At 52.4% G+C, this 21,468-nt stretch overlaps 1 protein-coding gene across 2 annotated transcripts in view; it reads right to left on the bottom strand.

The window, feature by feature from the left end:
• Nucleotides 1-21,468, bottom strand: part of LOC101914086 (dual specificity testis-specific protein kinase 2-like) — a 31,947-nt gene that overhangs the window by 3,535 nt on the left and 6,944 nt on the right. The window contains exons 1-8 of one of the 2 annotated variants that reach the window (XM_005231345.3): nt 11,449-20,288; nt 10,976-11,175; nt 6,286-6,407; nt 6,085-6,133; nt 5,246-5,395; nt 3,164-3,337; nt 2,491-2,574; nt 1,330-1,416 (exon numbers count right to left, since the gene is read on the bottom strand). In XM_005231345.3, coding sequence (XP_005231402.2) covers nt 1,330-1,416; nt 2,491-2,574; nt 3,164-3,337; nt 5,246-5,395; nt 6,085-6,133; nt 6,286-6,407; nt 10,976-11,175; nt 11,449-11,485 — 903 coding nt within the window. In that variant the 5' untranslated portion in view covers nt 11,486-20,288. Of the gene's footprint in view, nt 1-1,329; nt 1,417-2,490; nt 2,575-3,163; nt 3,338-5,245; nt 5,396-6,084; nt 6,134-6,285; nt 6,408-10,975; nt 11,176-11,448; nt 20,289-21,468 lie in introns of those variants that run through there. The other variant, XM_055790700.1, reaches the window with a different exon arrangement.

Below are 21,468 nucleotides of genomic sequence, written 5' to 3'. Positions count from 1 at the left end.
GCAGCGGTGTGGGTGACACATGTGGTGGTGGAGCCCTCTGGCATCACCACGTGGTGATCCAGGCCTGGGTTGCTGCAAAGGAGCAGCAGCAGGACAAGTCCCATGGTGTGGTACAGCTCCAGCAAGGGCAGTGAGAAGGTGAAAACCAGCTCCACACACGCCAGCCTGGCCAGGCTGCGGGAACTGCTCATCCCAAAGCCCACCCAAAGGGTGCAGGGGCAGGGAAAGGCTGCAGGTGGGCATCAGGAGGGAGATGTATCATCCCCGGAGCTTTTTCATGACAGTCAGGATCTGTCTTCTCTCCCCGATGCAGCTCATCCTTCAGCAGGCTGTGATCCCTCAGCCCTCCCAGTGCCATCGGGGTGTACTCGAAGTGGGGCACATGGCCCAGGGCACCTGTCCCACGCCCCCGCCAGCCCATCCCAGGGCTGCCCGTCCTGCCTGACGCTGCAGAGCCAGCCGGAGGGGCTGCACAGAGACTCCCAGACCCACACATCGCACACAGGCAGAGACCAGCCCCAGTTCTGGCAGGAGCCCTTTATTATATGGACTGGCATTCAGAAGCTGCCTGGCAGAGGTACGGGGTCTGAGCACACACACATCTAAGCCTGTTGCTGACATGAATGACTCCTCTGATTCAGGGCAAGTTATTCACACATCCTCGAGATCCGTGCAAGGATTTACTCCTACTTGCTGGCTTGAGTTCCCAGCAATTAGGTCCATTGTGATGACCCAGCTTCTCCAATCTCTACCTTATGATTACTGCCTTTGGTTTTCTCTTCCTTTCAGAAATTACCTTGAATCCTTACTTTCTCTCTGCTTTGCCTCCCAGAGCTTTGGGCGGCATGGGGAGGCATCCCAGTTTTCACCATTTCTTTTACGCTAAAGCAAAAAAGGTTGGAGGACTATGCTCCGATGCTATCTGTAACCCAGGGCTGGTGATGGCGAGGCAGCATCCTCCAGAAGCGACCAGCCAGGTGCCTCTGCCTGCAGCCTGGCTTCAGGAGGGACTGGACACCATCACCCATGTGCTTCCCACTCTGGGGTCAACATCCAAGAGAACAGGCGGGACCTTGGGGTGTTTTGGGCTGTAATACACAAACTAAACACTTCTAGGGGCAAAACTGCATGGTGGATGAAAGCGTATTACTGGCCCAGGAAGATGTCATCACTTCACAGCTCAAGTGGCAGAACCCCTGAGAGCAGCAGGTGCAAGCTCTCCAGGGTTCACAACAATTTTGGTCTCTGTCATACAACTGTGACACAAATCCAATAAAAGCAAAGCAAAAAAAAAAAAAAAAAAAAAAAAAAAGCTAGCAAGAATCTCACCCGACAGCAGCTGGCAGCAAGATCTATCACCTGCTTGGGGCATTCGCCAATCATCCCTTGGAAGGCAGCAACATCCAAGCCGTAATCCTGTGAGGAAAGGGAAAGAATACGTAGACAAGACTTCAGCTATAAAGTCCTTTCAAAGCTCTTCATCCTTCTCAAAGTGTTAAAACACAAAATGCTCATGGTTTAAAGCTTTTTTGGGGTCTCCATCACAGTTTTTACTGATGGCTATACAAAGGTACTGGGTCAACATCAGCTCTGGCAGGACGGCACAGGTGGTAAATCATTAGCAGAGCTGGGAGACTGCAGCATCCTTCTGCTTGCTTTGTGCTATCCCTCTGGGGCTGTATGTGTCCTCCTGGAAAAGCTCAGACTAAGGCAACAAGAGCCACAAAAGCAGAAACCGGTAGAGGAACCAGCACCAGGTGCTGAGCAGTGGCTGCTGAGGACAAGAGCTGCAGATAATCTGGTCTTGCAACAGCAACTGAGAGTCAAAGGGGTCCAGCCAGCTGCTTCCCTAACTACAGCTTTGTCCCTCCAGAATTTGGAGTCTCTGATACATAATTCTCCTTCATCTTGTGAACACAGATGGAGTGTTAGTTCCTGTTCAGTCTCACAGAATCGTAAAATAATCCCCGGTCACTGCAGGTTCTTTGCATTCTGCCTTGGAAAGCAGCAATTTGCTGTTTTCCTGCTGGACTTTTCATTCCTGTTCAGGACAAAATTTCCCTTCCCACTTTGGGAAAGGGAAATGCTGATAACGTGGAAACAAAAAAGGTCATGTTTTTAGGGAAGCCCACTGTTTCCACATGAACTCTGTATTGACTGCAATGTATCTGAAAATAAACACTTGTGATGACAGTTGTGTTTAACCTGCCACTTCAACGGAGAAGCTGAAATGGCAAAGTGAAATGAAGGATTTGGAATGAAGGTCTTTAAACAGAAGTACTTAATCTCAAATTGCTGATCAAAGAAAAAGTTTTGAAAGTATAGACGCACTGAAATCTGGTGCACTGAAAACGTGGAGATTAGATTTTCTCACTGCAAAACCTGAGTGTGAATACGTACACGTGTGTGCTGGGCTGTCTGGTCCAGAGAGATGCCACAGTCTGGTACCATGGAGAAAACACCAACAGTTTGGGCTGCAGGAATCATTACCTGAGTCCTAGGAAGCACTTCAGGGTCAGCTGGGATCCTGCCCAGGATTTCACACAGAACAATGCCAAAGGAAAACACATCCACCTGCAGGAGGGGTGGGAGAGTGGGAGCAGGGACAGGGCATGCACAGAAGCGAAGCATGAGAAAGGGGAGTACCAACAACAAGGTCCTGCCATTAGTTACGCAAAAGCCCATCACAAAAGCCCACTGGAGATGGAGGCAGCAAACCCCTAAACTTTTTCTGGGCTTCTGAACCCACCCAAAACCACCACTGCCCCACTTGGGAATCCAGCCTCATCCTCAGGAAGCCTGGCCCTGTGCTCGTTCAATGTGTCTGGTGCTTCTGCCACAGCTCTGGCACCACCCACAGATCCTGCACGGGGCTCATCGGGCTGCAACTCATCAAGCATCTTCCTCAGAGATGCTTCACTCTGTTTGTCCCCAGCAGCAATCCGTTTCCTTAATAATTTAACTTAATGAGGCCACTTAAGGGACTTCCAAGTCACTAAGCAGAGCATCACTGAGCAAAGGTCCAGGGAGCAGGGCAACTTTTCCCGGGGAAGGAAGGAAGGGCTTTTCTGCTGTTGGGACACGTCAGCAAGCAGAGGAGACATCTCCTGTGCTCGCTCAGGAGCTCTGAGGATGACCAAGGCGCTGGGACACAGTGCCATACCTTCCGGTCATAGGGCTCTCCCCGCAGCATCTCAGGAGCCATCCAGAAAGCAGAGCCCACCAGAGATAGCTTCCTCTCCACGTCCTTCACTGGCAGCTCCACCACCTCCCTGGCCAGCCCGAAGTCTGTCACCAGTGCTTCACGGCCCCGCGGCGTCACTCGAATGAGGCAGTTCTGAAAGGAGCCCACGGGGCACGGCGTGAGATGCCTGGCGAGGAAGCACCTCACCAAGTAGCACCTCACCAGCCCTCAGCACCCCCCGCCAGTACAGGCTCTCCCCTTGCCAGAGAACTGCACCCTGGCAGCACGCACAGAGCGCGAGGCAGGTTAGGGAGGGACTGATCACATCTGAAGCCAGGAAAAGTCCTTCAAAGAAGATGGTTTTTATCTGAAAGAGACCTCAAAATGTGCACACCGATTTTGTTCGCCGCTCAGCCAAAAGCAGGCAGGGTAACAGCCACAGCCCTTCTTGCTGCCCATGGCTACTCTCCCCTAACATGGCTTTCTGGAGGAATTCCTGCAACATGATCTTAAGGTTTCTCAACATCCCAGAGGTTTCAGCCCATTCGGTTCCCCAGGATTTTCTCCTCAGCATCTGCTCCCAGGGAGCTACCAGAAGTGACAGGCATCTTCTCACTGACAACTACATCTCAAGCAAGCACACACACTTCTCTCCCATATCTTCAGCCACCATCCCTGTAGGATGAACCTCCTTCAGAGCTGAACCACCACAGCAAGACAGAAGGGACAGGCAGGGACCTCCAGCACTTTCCACCAGCAGATCTAGAAAGTTCCTGAGCTCATCAGCCACCACCAAACAGGAAATTACATCTCACCTGACTTCAGAGCACACTGAGCAAGGAACTGGTGGTCAGAGTGGCTCTTGCCTTGCCCTTGCCTGGTGCTGGTGATGCATGGTTAGTAACTGAGCCAAGTAACCAGTTTGAGATTACAAAGGTGAGATACATTCCTCTGCTGGTGTCCCTCAAGACTGTAACACTTGACTGGCTTCCCTACTGCCAACCTTCATCGATATTTCAAGTTTCTCTTAAAAAGCTCACAGAGCACCAGCAAAAACGGCTTGTAAGAGATACTCCCTATCCAGCATCCACAGCAAGGACCTGCAGGCTCCGTTTCCATGAATCACCGAGCCAGCCTCTGGCATTGGCTAACACCGATACGGTCCAGGCTAGTGGCCAGCCCCTCAGCTCACATTCCCTGTGGTATGGACACACTGCAGATCCACCTGAAGTTCGGATAGTTTTGCCCAAGAAAGATCAAGGAGGCACTCCCTTACCGCATTCCTACTGCCATACCAGTGGCAAAGCCACACCAAAGCCTGTCCCCATGGACTAACCTGAGAATGGCAAAGCCCCAGTGTTGTTCCAGCCCCCACAGGAACCCACGCTGAGGAAAGCGGCCTCCCAGCCGGAGGGCCAGTGCACCAGGAACGTGATGTGCCTTTGTGGTACACCCAAAGCCCATCTCCCAGATGCCAATCTTCACAGCCGGCACGCTGCCAGGTTGTGAAACCTGCAGAGGTACCCATCCTCAAATTGGTGACCTGGACCCTCCGGATCAAGAAAAACCAACTTCCCTGTGCTTGAGTGAGGAGACAAAGGTCTCCTGAGTTCTGCTGGTGCTCTGCACACAGGCAGGGATCATCTCACATGGCACTTGGTCCCAGAGCCCATGACCAGCTCCAGTTAGCCACAGCTTCCTCCTTGCTGTGAGCAGGAAAGGCACCCTCTAAATCCGGCAGAGCCTCTCCTACAACCGCAGGCAAAGAAAACCACGTGCACTCCTGTACACATTTCCATCTGGCTCCTTTTCTGACAGCAACAGCGCTAGGAGCGATCTATTTTCATCTCTGTCTGGGTCTCCTGCTTGGCAAGTGATGAATGCAACGTAATGACAGGTTTTCTCAAGAAAGCTTCCATGCCCGCGGAGGGATTGGCATGGAGCAGAGCACCAGCAGGAGGCCTGTGGCCTTCTGGTTACAGCTCTAAGGGGTCCCTGTACGGTCCCCTACACAGTCATCTTCAGCAGTCTGGGGGTGAGGACCCCTTCCCAGCTGCATACCTTGGAGTTGAGATCCCGGTGGTAGATGTTTTTGGAGTGCAGGTAGATCATGCCTCTGGTGATGTCAGAAGCTAAGTCCACTTTTTCCTTCCACGTCAAAGCAATGTCTTTGCTGGCCAGGAGCTCTTCCAGGCAACCCCCATTCACATACTGTGAACATAGACAAAAACTCCCCGGAGCATCCCGGGTGCTGAGCTGGACTCTCCCTCGCTAACCCAGGAGCCTCTCCTTTGGGATGGAGGGTGGGAATGCAAACGAAGGGGCCCCTCCAGGTGCAAATACCCCTCCTGGTACAGCAAGCGACTGCCAGTCTCTGGGCTCTGCCCCACCGCAGGGATGGTGCATGGTCCTCACTCACGGGGAGTGAACTAGAAGCCAAAATTCCTGGCAGTGGCTCAGGGACCCCCTTCTGGCACTGGTAGTGTAGCAACAAGGTGGGACCTCCCCAGTACCAGCCCAGGCTTTTCCATTAGACCATTCCAGAGCCACCCTGGAGGTCCTGCCACTCTCAGTCTATTTTACTTTCTACTCCTGCCCTCCATCCCTGGCTCTCCCATTCCAGCCCTTTGGTGGTACTATGCCAACCTGAAACATTTTTTGGCTAACCTGCCTGAATCTCACAGCCCTGCAGTGGCTGTGCCCCACTCCAGCTGCGACCAGCTGTGGGGCAGAAAGGACCAGAAGCCCTTTCGAGGCAATCTTGCTAGTCCAGAGCCACTCACAGGCACAGGAGTCAGAGAGGCGTAGACATGCATTACAGGACATCTGCCATCCTCCCTGCCAAAGAGCCGCAGGGTCTTTGCCTGCCTACAGCACACTTATAAGCAAGAAACCTTTACCTCCAGAATGGGGTACAGCTTGTCATCCTTCACACATATCCCAAGGTACCTGTGCAGAAGAACACATTAAAAAAAAAAAAAAAAAAGAAAAGAAGCCATCAAGGTTCAGCTGAATTCCTCACTTCAGAGCTACCTTAGAGACACCAAGCCACCGCCAGCTCCTGTCAGTGCCCACCGCTCATGTCCAGAGGATGTGCCCACCTGACGATGTTGGGGTGGGACAGCTTCTGCAGCAGGCTGATCTCACGCACAATCACTTCTTGGTCCACGTTGTTCTTGTAGATCTTCACCACCATCACTTTACAAGCAGCAGCCTGGGTCACCTGGAGTCAAGGTTGGAGCAGGACATCCCTTAGCTTCCAGAGGTCTGCCAGCCCCTCTGGACAACAGCATCCCTTCCCAAGGCCTGAATCTCATTTCCCTGCTGCCCAGAGCTTTGCAGAGTCATTTGCACAAGTGCAAGGTGCTGTCCCTGCCACATAAGCTCCACTCCAGGGATGCCTGCCTGGGTGGCTGGGGACACCTAGGTCCCTCCTGTCCCAACACATCACAACACTATTTCTTTGCTCTGCATGTTCCTTGGGTGGGAGCAGTTTCTCAGCCCACACTGGGTTACCGCAGAGCTGACCTCCTTGCATTCAACATCCTTTCCCAACCACAGCCTGCCTCACATCTCCATCCCTCCTTCCTACCTGGGTCTGACCACTGCACAAGGCTGTTGGCCACGCTCCTCACCCCGAGCTCCTTCTACGCCCCTGCCCAGAGCCAGCGTCCCCTCCACCTGGGCTGTCAGACAGGCACAACAAAGAGCACAGAGCCAGCTCATCTCTCCCCCCATCCCAGGACGGAGGTCCCGTGGCTGCTACCCAGCTGCAAGCTAACCCAGACCTCTGCTATGGACCACCACCAGGGATTTGCTCCCAGGGCTTCCCCCAAGCAGGGGTACTGGAAGGTAAAGAACAGAAAGCAAAATGCTTTTCCCCCTCCTCAGAACACCGACCAGACTGAGTAGGGTTTTTTAAGAGGAAATTTACTGTCCCCTGTGGAGGCACCAAGGCTGGGCAGTACTGACGGCAGGGGTGTCAGGCAGACTGCAGGACATGCAGGGGTCCCCTGGTGCTCAACCCTGATGGGACCATCCAGGGCCTGCGCTGCAGCTCCTGTTATCTGGCCTGACAATCCAAACAGCAGCTTCCAGACCACATCACAGAGCACTGTGGTACTTTAACCTTTCCACCCTCAATTAACATCTGTTTTAAGGAGATCAGCTGTGATCCATACTGATGTCCTGACAGCTCTGCCAGGGCTAGCAGAGAATCCAGCCGCCTGTTTAATTTTCTCTTATTTTGAGGTTTGTGGGGTTTTGTTTCTTTTTTTTAAAGGGAAAAATACTTTAGACACAGCATGAGCTGGCTTAAGAGCAGCCCTCTGAATCCCAAAGTGTCACCCACTGCTCTCTGTGATGATCACTTCAGGGATGAGGTTACCAGCCCAGGTGAGGAGAACAAAGAACTGCATGTAAGACCTGGCTGGGCTGGAAGGAGAGAAAGGTTCATTATGATCAGGGTCACAAAACAAATTGTCTTGGGAGCACCGTGAACTGCTGCTTCCTTTCTGAAAGAACACCACCTGACAGTTGATGTTATCTCTGGAATAACTGCCTCCCTACTTGAGCAGGTTGTAAGGAAGCCAGGGCTCTGCCACCCTCACCCCGTGGGACTTCATAGCCACAGACTGCGTCACAAGTCAGATGTAACAGATTATTAACTGTAATTGCACAGAGGTAAATATAAAAGATGATATCAGTCATCTTTACCCAAAGCCTGTGAGTGCTCCAATGCCCAGGACAGAGCACTGGGAGCAGCTGAAATCTGGAAGATCTGAAGAACTTTCAGAAGAGCTAATACTGAGTTTCAGCCAGACCTACCAGCTCTGCACAAACTCTGGTGGAGACAACGAGCCACACTGAGCTTCCAGGCCAGGTTGCACATCCCAGCTGGATGTACTTGGGCTGGTGGAGTCAGCGAGTGCTGGAGGTGTTCCTGGCCACAGGGCAATGCAGAGACCAGCTTGGTCTGGAGAACAAATGACTGAAAAGGAAAGGTAGACACCACCCCACCCCACCCCACCCCCAAAAAAAAAAAAGAGTAGTGGGAGAGATGGGCAAAGAAAGGTAGCGGGCTCAGAAGGTCTCTTTAAGACCACAGGCCCTAAGACTTTGCTCTGGCCAAGTTGGAACAGCCCTTGGCTCACCCTGAATCACACAAAGTGTCTGGTTTTGTCCTGGATCAGTGTGAGAACCAGACAAGGGCAGAGCAGCCTCCAAGGTATTCTCACTTCATGCTAACAGGTGATGAAGGGTACAGACTTGGTGCCAGCCTTGAGCAGAGAAATAAAGATGCAAATCTGGCCCTGGAAAGTTGCAAGCAGACAGGGAGTGGGACTGGGCTTCCTAATGTGCGTGAAGCTTTTTGAGGGCCAACCGAGAAAGAGGTTGCTCAGAGGCTCCCTTTGGACAATGCCTTACACCAGCTTTGGAAAAAAGTCACGCTGCATTTCTCTTCTGCTTTTTGAGCACCCTATGCATGAGAGAGCTGCCAACAAAAGAAGATTTATGCTTTCCCCAAGAGATACTCACTCCTGAATAACTCCTTATTGCACATCAGAAAACTAAGGCAGAGAAAGAGAGAAAGCACCTTGTGCCCAGGCCGTGCAATACATAACCCGCAGGGCAGGAGGCTGTGCCCAGTCCTCTTGAATCTGAGTCACCAAGTAGAACCAAGCGAATCCTCCTTCCTCAGCCAACCCACATATAACAACTCTTGAGAAGGGGCTTAACTGAAGGATAAAGGATGGCAAAACCAACAGGCAGCCCACAGAGGCAGTGCCAGAACACCGGGGACTCCACGTCCTTGCTGCAGGAGCACTTTGGAAGAGAGCATCTGTTGGCAAAGACCTTCAAAGGACAATCATCAGTGATGCTTCACAGCAGGAGCGCTGCTGTTCAGGACTACGGGTCCACAGGGCACTGGCTGACCCAAGAGGACCATGAGTCATCAGGGCATTCAGCTCGAATCCCAGACAAATGTCAAGCCCCTGCAAAGGACTGTCCTTGTCCCAAATCCTCCTCCACTGTCTTCTGACTATTTGCCCCATAGCATTTCATTCAAACTTCATTTTTTTTCGCATTTCTTTTTCTGCTTCGACTTTAAGAAGTTATTTCATTTTCATTCAAGATCCCTGTCTCCAGCCTGCCTACTGCTGGAATTTCATTCACTGCCAGGGCAGGAGGAAAATGTCACACACGGAGGAAACAGCAACTGTTACTATGAAAATCTGCTAGATAAAGAAAAGAGAAAGTGATGGCAACAGCACACCACGTAGGTGGGGAAAGCAGTTACCAGTGGGAGGCTGTGGTGGGGAGAGGTATTTGTCATGTGTCGCTCCAGTTTGCAAAGAGCCGCCGCAGACCTTTGGCCGGAGATTCCCCTCGAACAGCATTAGTGCACTGGCCCTGGGCCTGAAGTTCACCCAAAGGCTTTAATTTATCACAGCACCAAGCCCCGATGCCGTAGAGGAAGAAACAGAGCCTTGAGCAAGCAATGTGCACTTATCTATCCGACTCACATAGTTTCTGCAGTTCCATGGCCAAATCCTGCCAGCCTGGCTCCATTAGTTTCCACTGGCCACATGTGCTTACGCCAGCCAAGGATCTCACCCAGAATATGTCAGAGTACTTCTCTGGCAGAAGCATCTCATGCTGGCCCAGGGGAAATGCGCAGTCGTGATGTTTTATCACAGGGCTGCTCAAGCTGAGGAGCTGGAGGCAATGATGAAGTCAGGTCCAATTGGTTTGCACTGGGTCTGTGTCACGTCCCAACAACCAAGACCAGTGCCAGCAGCCACATTCTGGGGGGCTGCTGGGAGGAGAGATAAAGTGGGCAAAGCTGACCATCTTTGCCCTCAGAGGTGGAGGCTGAGTCTCAGTTCCTGATGTGAAGCACCTCCTTCGCTTTGCTGCTCGCAGAGCAGTGATGGCTGGGGGCTGCAGGGAAAGAGCCCCAGGTCCTGTCCACTCACCCCAGACAAAGCAGCGGCTTAACTCCCGGCTGAGGAGCAGCACTGGGCCGGGGGGGGGGGGGGGGGAGTAAAGCCAGCAGCACCCTGGCTCCTTTGCTTGCTCAGAGTTAAACAAACTCCCACACCAGTGGAGCCTTGTGCAGGGAGCGACTCACAACAGCCCCGGTGAGCAAAGCAGTTTTGCTCAGATGATTTAACATCCCCATCATCATACACTGGCTTGCAGGGAGCCATGGGTCTCTGGACATGAAGGCAGCAGAGGCAGATGTGGACGGATGCAGCAGCAGCCTCCTGTCCCAGGTTCCCTGCTCCTCCCCAGCACCACTGCAGTGCAGGGCAGCAGCTGGAGAAGGGTGACAGCACTGGTGTCTCCACGGGGTGTGGGTGGCAGGTATTCTGGGAAGCAAATGCAGCTCAATTTTACATCCTTTTTCTCTATATATTTTCCTATAGCTTTGATAACAAAACCTGCACAGAGCATAAATACCTGCTAATCTCATTCAACACTCAGTTTAGCTCCCTGACAAGCCTGTTGTATGGCCAGATGACAGTACCAGTAGACGCTGACTGACCAAGTCCTCCCATGTCCTTTGTCCCTGTGGAAGGGGAGATGTGCATCAAAGGCAATGTGCTGGGTGTGCAGAGCGGGGTGCCCTTTCCTCCATCACCCAACCTGCCAGAGTGAGCTGGGAGGGACCAAGATGAGGAAATAACTCAAGGGCAGGTTCCTCAGGTGAGGCACCATCTACACAGCCTCAGCAGCTGCTCAGCCGCTCTCACGCAGGTTGTGGGCTGCCTGCATGTCATTTACCTTGTAGACCTTGGAGAAGAAGCCGCTGCCTATCAGCTCGGCGTTGAAGTTTTCCCAGAACTCCAGCTTCCTGACAGCCGTGCGCAGCCTCTGCCAGCGGTCCATGTGGTAGTAGGTGTCCGATGACTCACCATAGTACTGCATGGGGCCGGAGGGCTCCGGTGCGATCAGCCCTGCCTCGCACATCATGGGGGCAGCGGCTAAAACACAGAGTAGTACACAGTGAGCCAGCAGCAGTGTTTGGACATCAGACAAACACCTGTACTAGAGGCCAGTACTGGACAAAGCCTCGGGAACAGAGGGAAAGGAGACAAGGCACTGAGATGATGCAGCCTGCAGCACACGTTCTGCTGGAAGCAGCCACAAGCACTGTCTCCTGGATAAATCATCGTGGACTTAAGCCTGCCTTATGCAGGTTGTGTTCAGACTTCTTCAGACTAGGACTTAAAGGTGGCAAATTAGCATATACTCACTTATACTTTCCAAAGGTTTCCGGTAGATAGGATGCATCACCTTCAACACACGATAGTGCAGCCCAGGAGAAGTCCAGAGGACTCGGTCTTGCTTAGCCGGCTTATATTGGGTTAAAAGCCACCGTGTCTAAATTAGGCTTTTAGCACGGGTCATGTGCCACATCCTAAGGTTACATCCATTAGCCCAGAGCTCTAGACAGGTCTTAGCTACTGTTGCAGACAGCGGGTCATAGCTTGATGTGCTAGCAGGAAACAATCTTAAAAGGGTGCTCACTTGGCAGGTTCCTTCTAAGTTCCTTCTAAGTTCCTACAGTTCCTTACAAGCCCAAAAGAATCACAGAACAAGGAAATGCCCCAGCAACCCTCCTCCTGTCTGTGTATCCTGAATTTGACTCCAAGCCCCCAGTGCCTTTGCTCGTGTTCCACTGCTCTGATTCTCACAGTTCCCTTGCCAGCCCCCCCTCCTTCCATTCCCCTTCCTGCCTTTTACAGCACCAGGCTCCCACCCCCCCAAAGCCACATGCTATCCTTTCCCTTCTCCCACATCTAGTTACTTAGAAAAATGCAGGAGAGGCAAATCCAGTGGAAAACGGTCTTCTGACACCCTGAGCAAGGCAAGTAAGGCGTCTGCTCCTGGATAACTGTAAATAACCGTTGGTATGCTACAAAGCTGTCTGAGCACCTTCCACTCATGGCATGTGCTCAGATTGCTGAGCCCTGGCGAGCTGCTTTGTCAGACTGTAACCAGATGAGACAATGGTCAATAAAGGGTAATTCTTCAATGTTGCCAGCTGAAACAAAGCTAAGCTCTGCCCTCCCTACATTTCTGACCAAGGTCTTGCACCAGACAAGGAGCTGCACCAGCATCCCTTGACCCCGTGGATTATTTCACGGCTACTTTGCATCTACAGGGTGAGGCAAAATCTGCACTAAGCCATGCATGAAATATTTGCACCAGTCACCTCATCCACCCACAGCCCAGCCCACATCCAAAAAGAGCTGCCAAACCGGGACAGATGGATGTGGTGGCAGGGCTAAGCAGGGCAGGAATTCGAGCCGAGCTGTGGGGCAGGGATCCCCGACACGAGCAGCAGGCGAGCTCCAGGCTGAGACGCTGCAACACAGGTGAACAACAGCACAAACTTCTGAAAGCAGCCAGACCCCAAAGCTGCCACCACAGGGCAGTCCCACACAGACTGCAGGATTCCAGTCATGGACCATGACGGATCAAGCACAGATCAAGCAAAATCAGCATGACACACAGGCTCCTACCTGATTGCATGGCAAACATCAGCAGGACAGTGGGCTGTCATGAACAGGGGAGCCCACGGCCACGATCGGTGGAGAGCACTCAGATCAGGCAGGGCACATCAACGAGGTTACAGGGCCACAGCTTTAGCCCTGCTCAGACCCAAGGACAGGTAACCAAGCAATATCCCAGGATGGGATGCAGCTGCAGGGACCTGCCTGGAGCATTTTGCCTTGGGGCAGTCACTGCTCCTGACAGCCAGCACCATCTGAAACGCACCGTGGCCGGCCCCCTCCCATCCTGCCCGCATCCAGGCACCACACGCTGGCACAAGGGAAGAGGCTCCTGCAGAAGCAGGGGACAGGACCTACATCCATCACGCTCAGCACTGCCAAAGCCACCCTGCTCTGGTTCTGTCACCGAAGGCATTACCTTCCCACAGGAACGATTCCTCCAGGTTCTGCAAGGAACCCTCTGGCATACAAAGTGGCCCAGCTGTGGCAGGGCTTGGGGCACAGGCGCAGCAGGGCAAGGCACTGGCACAAGCTGGTGGACAGGTGCAGCAAAAGGCTTTTATTGCTCAGCATGCAGGGCTGCAGCTCCAGGCCAAGCAAGTGGTGCTTCACACTCCATCAGCAAGACACAGAGGAGCTCCTGCACGACTGGCCAGGGCATAAGGGGATGCTAACAGGGGCTGACAGATCCTGCTGACCCTAAACCACCAAGGAAACATGGAGAAGGAATGGCAAAGGGTCTCCCTGAGCATCAGACCCATCACTGAGGGGGCACTCTCAGGGTTTACCCACTCCTGCCCCTGATCCTGGGACACAGGTTTGCCCTCTCCTGTTGTGTGGCTAGCGAAACAGCAACACAGCAAGCCACAACCTCACCCTGGAGCGCCAGTCACTCAGCTGGCAGAGCTGTGGCGGGTACCCCAAACGATGCTCTAGTCTCCAAAGACACACCCAGAAGGCTCTGAAAGCTTCTCCCTTCTCTTTAGCACCCTTCAGTAACAAAAGAGGAGCCTGTCCTTTGCAAAGCAGCACACCTGCAGGTGCCCTGGTCCCCAGCCACCTCCTTCTGCCTGCAGGGTGACCAGGGCACAGGCGTGACAGGTCCCCTTGGGCAAGGCAGGCTGCCTGGGGCTGCCTCTTCCACAGGGAATGGTTTCCTTTTCAGAGGCCTCTCTGTTCAGCGCTTTTCCCACGTACCATCTCCTCCCGCCATGACCTAGTTCATCAATTGCTTCTTTGTCCAGTAAAGAATCCCTGCAGCATCCCCAGCATGCCGGGAACGGCCCCTCGCATTATGCCACTGAGTGGGAGCCGAGTCTTTATTTTCTTCTTATAAATGCAGCTGTTTGTCCCCAGATTAGTGCTGACACATAGGCTGGGGGAGAAAACAGCCTTTCAAAATGCCAAGATTTATTTGAAGGCTTCCTAGGAGCCAGGGGGGCAGGGAGGGAGGGGGAGAAGGTGGGAGAAGGATGGGGAGCAGGCAGGGTGGTCTCAGGGGCCAGCCCACAGCCGCAGGCAGCAGGGCAAGGCACATCCTCATGTCACCAGCAAGGTTTAGAGCATGCAGAGCTGCGCTTTTTGTCTGAGCAGGCAAAGCGCGGAGGCAGCTGCCTGCTCCCTGGTGCTCCCAGCTCAAATTCAACCTATGGTGGGGAGACCAGGCTTGGGCATGGGAGGAGGCTCATCCCCTTCCAGACCACCTTTGCCTGCAGGGAGGGGGGAGACAGAGCCACTGGCTCCCACCACCTTCTGGGGAGACTGCCCATGTCCCCAGGCTTTGGGCTGTGCCCGCAGTGAGCAAGGAGCATCCTCTGTGCCCGGCTGCCAACACGCACCTCCCAGCTCCCCGGGCAGCAAGAAGCACCAAGGATGCAGCTTACGGGCAGCCGGGAAACGTTTGGATACTGAGAGCACTGCAGGGAACCTACTCCTTGCCATGTCCAAAACATGAAATTAGCAGTCATTTTGAAAAGCAGACCTGGGGCACCGCTTTCCTCTGGACTTTCCTCACCTGCAGACACAGCGAGGCCCCTGCACGCTGCAGGGAAGGGTCAGGCTCCGCAGCAGGGCTCACTGGGGCTGCCCGCGCTTGCTGCCATGCCATGCACCCAGCGATGCTCCAGCAGCTGCCAGGGCCGGCAGAGAGGCCGTAACCAGCCCTGTGCATGCACCCTGCGAAATCAGTCGTGCAGCTCCAGCCCCACCGCTGCAGCTGGCTCCAGCCTGGGGAAGCAGCTGGCAGGAGCAGGCAGGCGGCGGCAGGTTTATTCTCTCTGTTCAGCAATGCAGCACCCACAGCTCCCACCCCCTGCTCAGCAATGCAGCAATGTGCATCTATTCCCTCCGCTCAGCAATGCAGTAATGTGCATCTATTCCCTCCGCTCAGCAATGCAGCAATGTGCATCTATTCCCTTTGCTCAGCAATGTTCATCTATTCCCTTTGCTCAGCAATGCAGCACCCATGGCCACCCAGCCGGCAGATTGACTCTTCCCAGACCTGTGCACAGCTGGACAGAGCCCCGAGCATCTGCCCAGGCTCCGCTATGAGGACGCAAACCCCAGGCTTCAAACCCCTCTTCCAGACAGCAGATTTTCCTGAAAAAAGGGAAGACTAGACCCTTCCTCCCCTCACCTGCTGAACAGCCAACCTGCCTCTCCTGCCACTGTTTCCAGGACTTTTCTTCCCATCATCAGAGAGCTTCTCCCCAGCCTCCTCTGCCCATAAGTGGGAGGTTGGACCAGCCCCAGGGGCCTCCCTGGACCAGGAAGCCCAGTGCCTGATGGCTGCAGCCTTGCCCTGGGGAGCAGCATGGAAAAGCTTATCTGCTGCTTGCTAAGCTCCGTGCAAAAACATTCTGTGAGTGGGATCACTCTGTAAATGAAGTATCTATGCCAGGGCAGCAGGGTGCCACCAGCACTGGGGTCTGCAAACCATGGAAGCCACCTTCCCAGTGGAGCAGGGGGTGTATGCTGACTGCGCACCCGTGCCTGCGTGCAGGATTTGGTCTTGGGGGGAGATCAGGTACAGAAGTTTAGAAATCTGTAGGTGCTTTCAATATTTTGTAAGCATCTAGCACTGGGGTTTACCTGTTGTGCTGCTGATAATGGTGCTGATGCTTCACTGATGGCCAGTTGTCTACATCTCATCAATAAATCAGCACATCATTTCAGTCCCCAGGTGGTTTACATCTCACAAGTTGAGTGGGTTTCTCCTGCAGGCGTGTGCAAGGCTCCCTCAGCCCTCTCCACCTGCCCTGCCTGCGCCTGGCTCCGGCAGCAGCAGCGGCAGCTGGAGGGATGGGTGCTCCTCGGCTCCCCGGTGAAAATGCAAAGTAAATCCAGATAACAACGGTGACATTAAACAAAACCATTTGCCTAAGCCAGGTGAACAAAACACCTTAGTAGTAGAGTTACTCAGCATTTATCTCGGTCAACAGAAATGGACTTTCTTCTGTCCTGGCTTGTTCTAACAGACACTGGCAAACCTTGTAGTATTAGGAAAATGTACTAGGTTAAGCAAAATCACAATGGATTTGCTTACCAGTACTAGTTTGCCTATCCCTAAAAATATAAACCCTAAAAAAAAAAGTATTTTTTATTCTTGACTCACATAAAAATAGGAAAAACTATTTCCTGAATACTCCCAGCCTGGGAAGGAGGCTAAAGACAGACCACAGCTCCTGCTGCCCAGTGAGAGGATGGTTTCCCACAGATAAAACAGCGACATTCACCAGTGTGAGGATGTCAGGAACAGCCCTGCAGCCAACAGCTCTGGCTCTGCCTGGATGCCATCATTACACAAAATAGCAATTAGCTTTTCATAGACATTCTCACATTCATGAGAACATCTAGTCTAAGCTGGGCTGTTTCCCTCAAGCTAATCCCAATATATTTGATCTCTCCAGTCAAAAAGACAATTTTCTGTTGGAAAAAAAATAAAATAAAACAGAATCAGGGAGGCGAATTCCTCTCTCCACAGGAAGGCAAATTAAAGTAAATTACGCAGCAGGGATAAAGGGATACTTGCATTTCATTTGAGCACAAACATGTTTTTCATAGAATGAAATAAATAAATACAGCCCAGAAAGTAAGACTTAAAAAGCTCAGGGTAAGTTACTGGCAGGATAAATCGTTTTCACTTTGCAAATTTAAGTGTTTATTATGCTGCTGCCAACAAGGACATCTGTGAGCCACAGACCTGGCCGAAATCCTGCCCTCCTGCCATGGCACCGTGCTCACAGGGCCAGGGTCACACCCGGGACTGCAATCCCAGCTTCGATTTAGCTGCTCTGATTGCAAACCTATCCCCTGCCAGGTATGAAAGAAACCTTAGGAAAGATCTAAAATCTGGGATATCTGCTTCCTCCGGAGATTTAAATACAATGGAAAGTCACGAGAGGGTCGACAGCTAAGGTATCCTTTTGCTGAGGGGAAAATGCCAAGGAATAGGGACAAGGACAGTAAGATCCTGCAAATGGGAACTCAAGACGATCCAAGAGGACTGCGGGTTCTTGGCACAGGCAAGTATAGGTACTCACAACTGGCCACTGACTGACACAAATCCCCTTTGAAACCTGGAACAGTTAAAAGACTCCACACGTGTTATGCTGAGGGTGAACTGAAGCACTGGAAAACCTGATCAGGACACAGTCTTGCTCCCACCTAACTTACCGACAAGATGCATGCCATTCAGAAAGCAACCCAACCAGAAAGCATAGAAGTTTCCAGCTGAAGATCTATGGCTGATGCTACCTGCAAGGGGTACACAAGCTCTTAAGATCTTCTGGCCCCAAAAATCAGCATTTCCCCAAGGCTTTCAACGAAAAGATTGTCTGTACCTTTAGCTTTAGCAAGGAATATTTTTGAAGGTATGTGGAGACCTGGTTCTCCAGCAATTGACCCCTTCCCACGAGACAAGACTAGAGGGGCATGAAAACACAGCCGGCCCCCTCTTCACCCAAAGACCCTTATCTCCAGCCCCCTTGTGCCCAGTGGACTGAGTCCCACTTGAAATGGCTTTCACAAAACTGATCAAAGACGCATCCAGCCAGGATGCATAAGGACATTCAGGCAGCCACCGTGCAGTTTGGCCTCTAGCAGGGTTAAGGACAGCCAGGCACCTCAGTCTTCCAAGAAGAACAGGGCTGTTCTGCACTGTTTTGGGCAAATTTAACCCAACCATCCATGAAGGTCTCTGTGCAGACCCTCCCCATGCACAGCAAGTGCCACGGTGGTTCCTGCCTGGGGGGAAACTGGTGGGTGTTTTGGAGGAAGAAAAACAAGACAAGAACAAGTGAAAACACGCTCTCTGGGGCAGTAAGCAGAGAAGGCTTCAAGTTGGCTCACCCTGCAAAATGGATGATGATCGACAAGGCACGCGGATTCCTTTGAGATGGAAAGGTGCAAAAAAAGAGTAGAAAAAACTCCAGTTGTAACAACTCAGCAGTCACAAGCCTAATCCCACACATTTACTGTCTATCTCTGCTCCCTTTGCTACACCCTTCATGCATTTTCATTTTAATTCTGAAGACTCACGGTACAAGACCCCTAATTGATGTCATACGGCACTTACTTCACCAGCACATATAAACCTCATTTTCCCCTGACATTTAATTGACGCTATACAAATGAAAAAGCAGAGCAAGGCACGTGGGCGTTTAAAAGGAAGCTCAGCGTGTGGGAACTATCAAGCATTTGAGCTGGCTAAAACATCTCAAGCCCACCCTCTCCATCAAGAAAAACACATTAAGATGAGAAAAGATACCTTGACCTTACTGCTAAAATGTCCGAGCATCATCTGAGAGCGATTGCCATAACCTGCTTGTTGTTACAGCCCAGAGAGGAGGTCTGAGGGCTGTGGGTGGCCCAGGGGGAGAGGTGGGAGACACTGTCACACAGCCCATAAAGGCTGGGTTCAAACATGCTCCACAGCAGGTGAAAGCCGTGCCCGTTATCTTTGGGGTTTCCAGCCAAAATCCCAAAGATCAACCTCAAACCTCAACCACTCTGTGTGGCTCCCAGAAGTCGAGAGATTATTTTTAGCTCAAGGATTGTTCCTGGTACAGATGGCCAGAGTCCTAAGCTAGAATAAAGGCTCAGGCTGGCTGCCACACGCTGCTGGCAGATCACCCCGCGGTGAATGAGCCTCTGTATCCATCTCTCCTCAAATGCCAAAAGCCACTAACAGCACTTTTCTGGCTTTGCAAGACATTCTGATACCTCAGCATGGAAAAAACCATCTGCAGCGAACAGCATTGCTCTTTGCAAGGGAGAACATGGTTTCCTGCCCCTTGCACCCCTCCTGCGTGTCTTGCTTGGTCTCCCAAAGCATTTCCTACCTCCTGTCTGTAAGAAATCAGTGGGCTGGAGACAGCCACACACTGCACAGCGGGTGGGCACACTGGCAACTCACCGCAGCAGTGATACCTGGCACTAACGGCGCTTTATATATTCCATAAGCAGCTGGAGTGGTACATGGCCTCTGCCAGCTGTTTCTGAGCAATGCAAAAGCCCCCCAGCCGAGCTTCACACACAAGCTCTCACACCTGATGAGTAGTTCTCCCCCTGAACCTGGTCTCTCCCTTTTCAAAGGACTGGACATGATGGGGCTCTTGCCGGCTCTTTTAACACCCACAAAAAATACAACAGAAACAGGTGAATAGAAACAGCACCAAATCCCCTGAAAGTGCTTCATTTCGCAGATGCTTAGGGGGCATTAACTGGATGATGCACTTTGGGAGCCAGGTGGGAAGAAACTTGATTTTACACGTGGAAAACCATCAGTAAACAGCTTGAAGTCACAGAACTGCCCCAGCAGCATCTCAGAGAGGACCCAGCAGACCTGAGACCTGTGCTCTAACCATATCCCCCTCCCTCAGAGACAAGGGGATGAGTTGGGTGAAAAAGATAGCTAACAGGGACCCACCTCCTGTTGACTGCTGTATGTACAGGCTCCCAGTGAATCATGGAAAGAATTGCCCAACGGGTCCTCGTGGCATCCTCCAACACTGGGGTGCTGGCTGCCACCGGGGACAAGGACAGCCTGGAGGGACCATGAAACCCTGCTCTTCTGAGACTGTTCCTAGGAAAACACTAACCATGCTAAACTGAATTAAACATTTTAAGATCTTTGATATGTGGAGGTGGGCAGATAGCAGAGTCACCACCGTAACTGTGCTGCTCCATAAGATTATTCATCCTGCAGAAGTGGCACAGCCCAGTGAGTAAGGAGCTGAGTCAGGACATCTAGGCTGCACCTAGGCAACCTAGCCAGTATCTCCTTGGCATCACCTTTCCTCCTCCTTTCTCTTCCTGGCTTTTCTCAGCCCTTCAGGACACAGACCAGCTCCTAATCCACACAGAGCTTGCAAAATGAGTGTGATGTTTGGCCCTGGCTGGACACCAGGCACCCCCCACAGCCACTCTACCACCCCCCTCCTCAACCAGGCAGGGGAGAAGAAAATAATAACGAAAGGCTCGTGGGTTGACACAGGTACAGGGGGATCACTCAGCAATTACCATCACAGGCAAAACAGATGCAACTTGGGGAAATTAATTTAATTTATTACCATTCAAATCAGAGTAGGACAATGAGAACTAAAATCAAAACTTAAAAACACCTTCCCCCCACCCCTCCCTTCTTCCCTGGCACCAGCTGCAGCCAGCCAGTGAAGGAGGGTCTGCTGTGCCCCTTCTCTGACTCCAAACAGCCAGTTTTGGCCCCGCATCCACTTATAAATCATCGCTTCCCAACACCTCTGGGATGCAACAATGCAGGATTGAAGGTGGTACATTTTCTAGACATCTCGGGCTTGATGAGTTTAAGGGAGAGCAAATCAACCCCTGGCTCATCAGGCATGAAAAGCACTCATGCATCACCTGCATGTCCCATGCACCACTCCCAGGTGAGCAGAGTTTCTCATTTCAAGCCCAGGGCTGCCTAAAGAGCATCGCTATCACCATGGTCCTACCTCTCACACCATGACACCAAGCACCAGCACAAGGCACTGCTCGACATTTACACGGAGTGCAAATGGGAACTAGAATAAGCTCTTCAAACTGCTCCCTGCAGTTCTTTGGTAGGTACGCAAACAGAGCTGAGGGTTCAGCTGGAACTAGCACACAAGAAACTGCAGCTGCCTGTCCTGAAACAAGCCATGGTCCATTTGGGATCCTGTGCATTGGGGCTGCCAGGAGGCTTGAAACTACCAACAGAAGACTGAGGGCTTCTTGTGTGGGGCCTTAAAGGTCTGATCATCATGCTAATTGCAGAGGAGGGACACTGCTCTGCCCCACAGGGCTCAAGGGACGCTCCCAAGGGACTCCTGACAGTGGGAGCGCAGCCATGGGCACAGCCATGTCTCCAGGGCAGAGGAGAGCTGCAGACTGTGCTCTGACGCAGCGGGGGGGATGGTGCCCACCCACCCTGGCACCCAAAAGGTCCTGGATGAGGTGGGACGCAAACTGTGCCCTGCCAGCGGTGCTGAGGATGCTGCAGAGGGATACCCCAGGCGGTGGGATCAGTCTTCCTTGGGAAGTGCTGTCTTTCCCCAGCAACTGTTAAAACCACCAGGGAGACCCACTCGGACCAGGCACCCCACTTTCAGAGACCTCAACCCGGTGAGAGGTGACCCTGGGCCCCCAGTACCCTCAAGGCTACCGGCCTTAGTTTGCCCTTCTACTGATGGCAGCCATTTGGGCGGAGAGGAACAGCACCTGAGAGCCACCTGAGAATTAAAACAAAGCAAATCCAGC

This window comes from Falco peregrinus, chromosome 1 (genome assembly GCF_023634155.1).
Source record: "Falco peregrinus isolate bFalPer1 chromosome 1, bFalPer1.pri, whole genome shotgun sequence".
NCBI classification, from domain to species: Eukaryota; Metazoa; Chordata; class Aves; order Falconiformes; family Falconidae; genus Falco; species Falco peregrinus.
The sequence above is the reverse complement of the archived record's forward strand: the minus strand, read 5'-3'. Positions and strand labels throughout refer to the sequence as shown.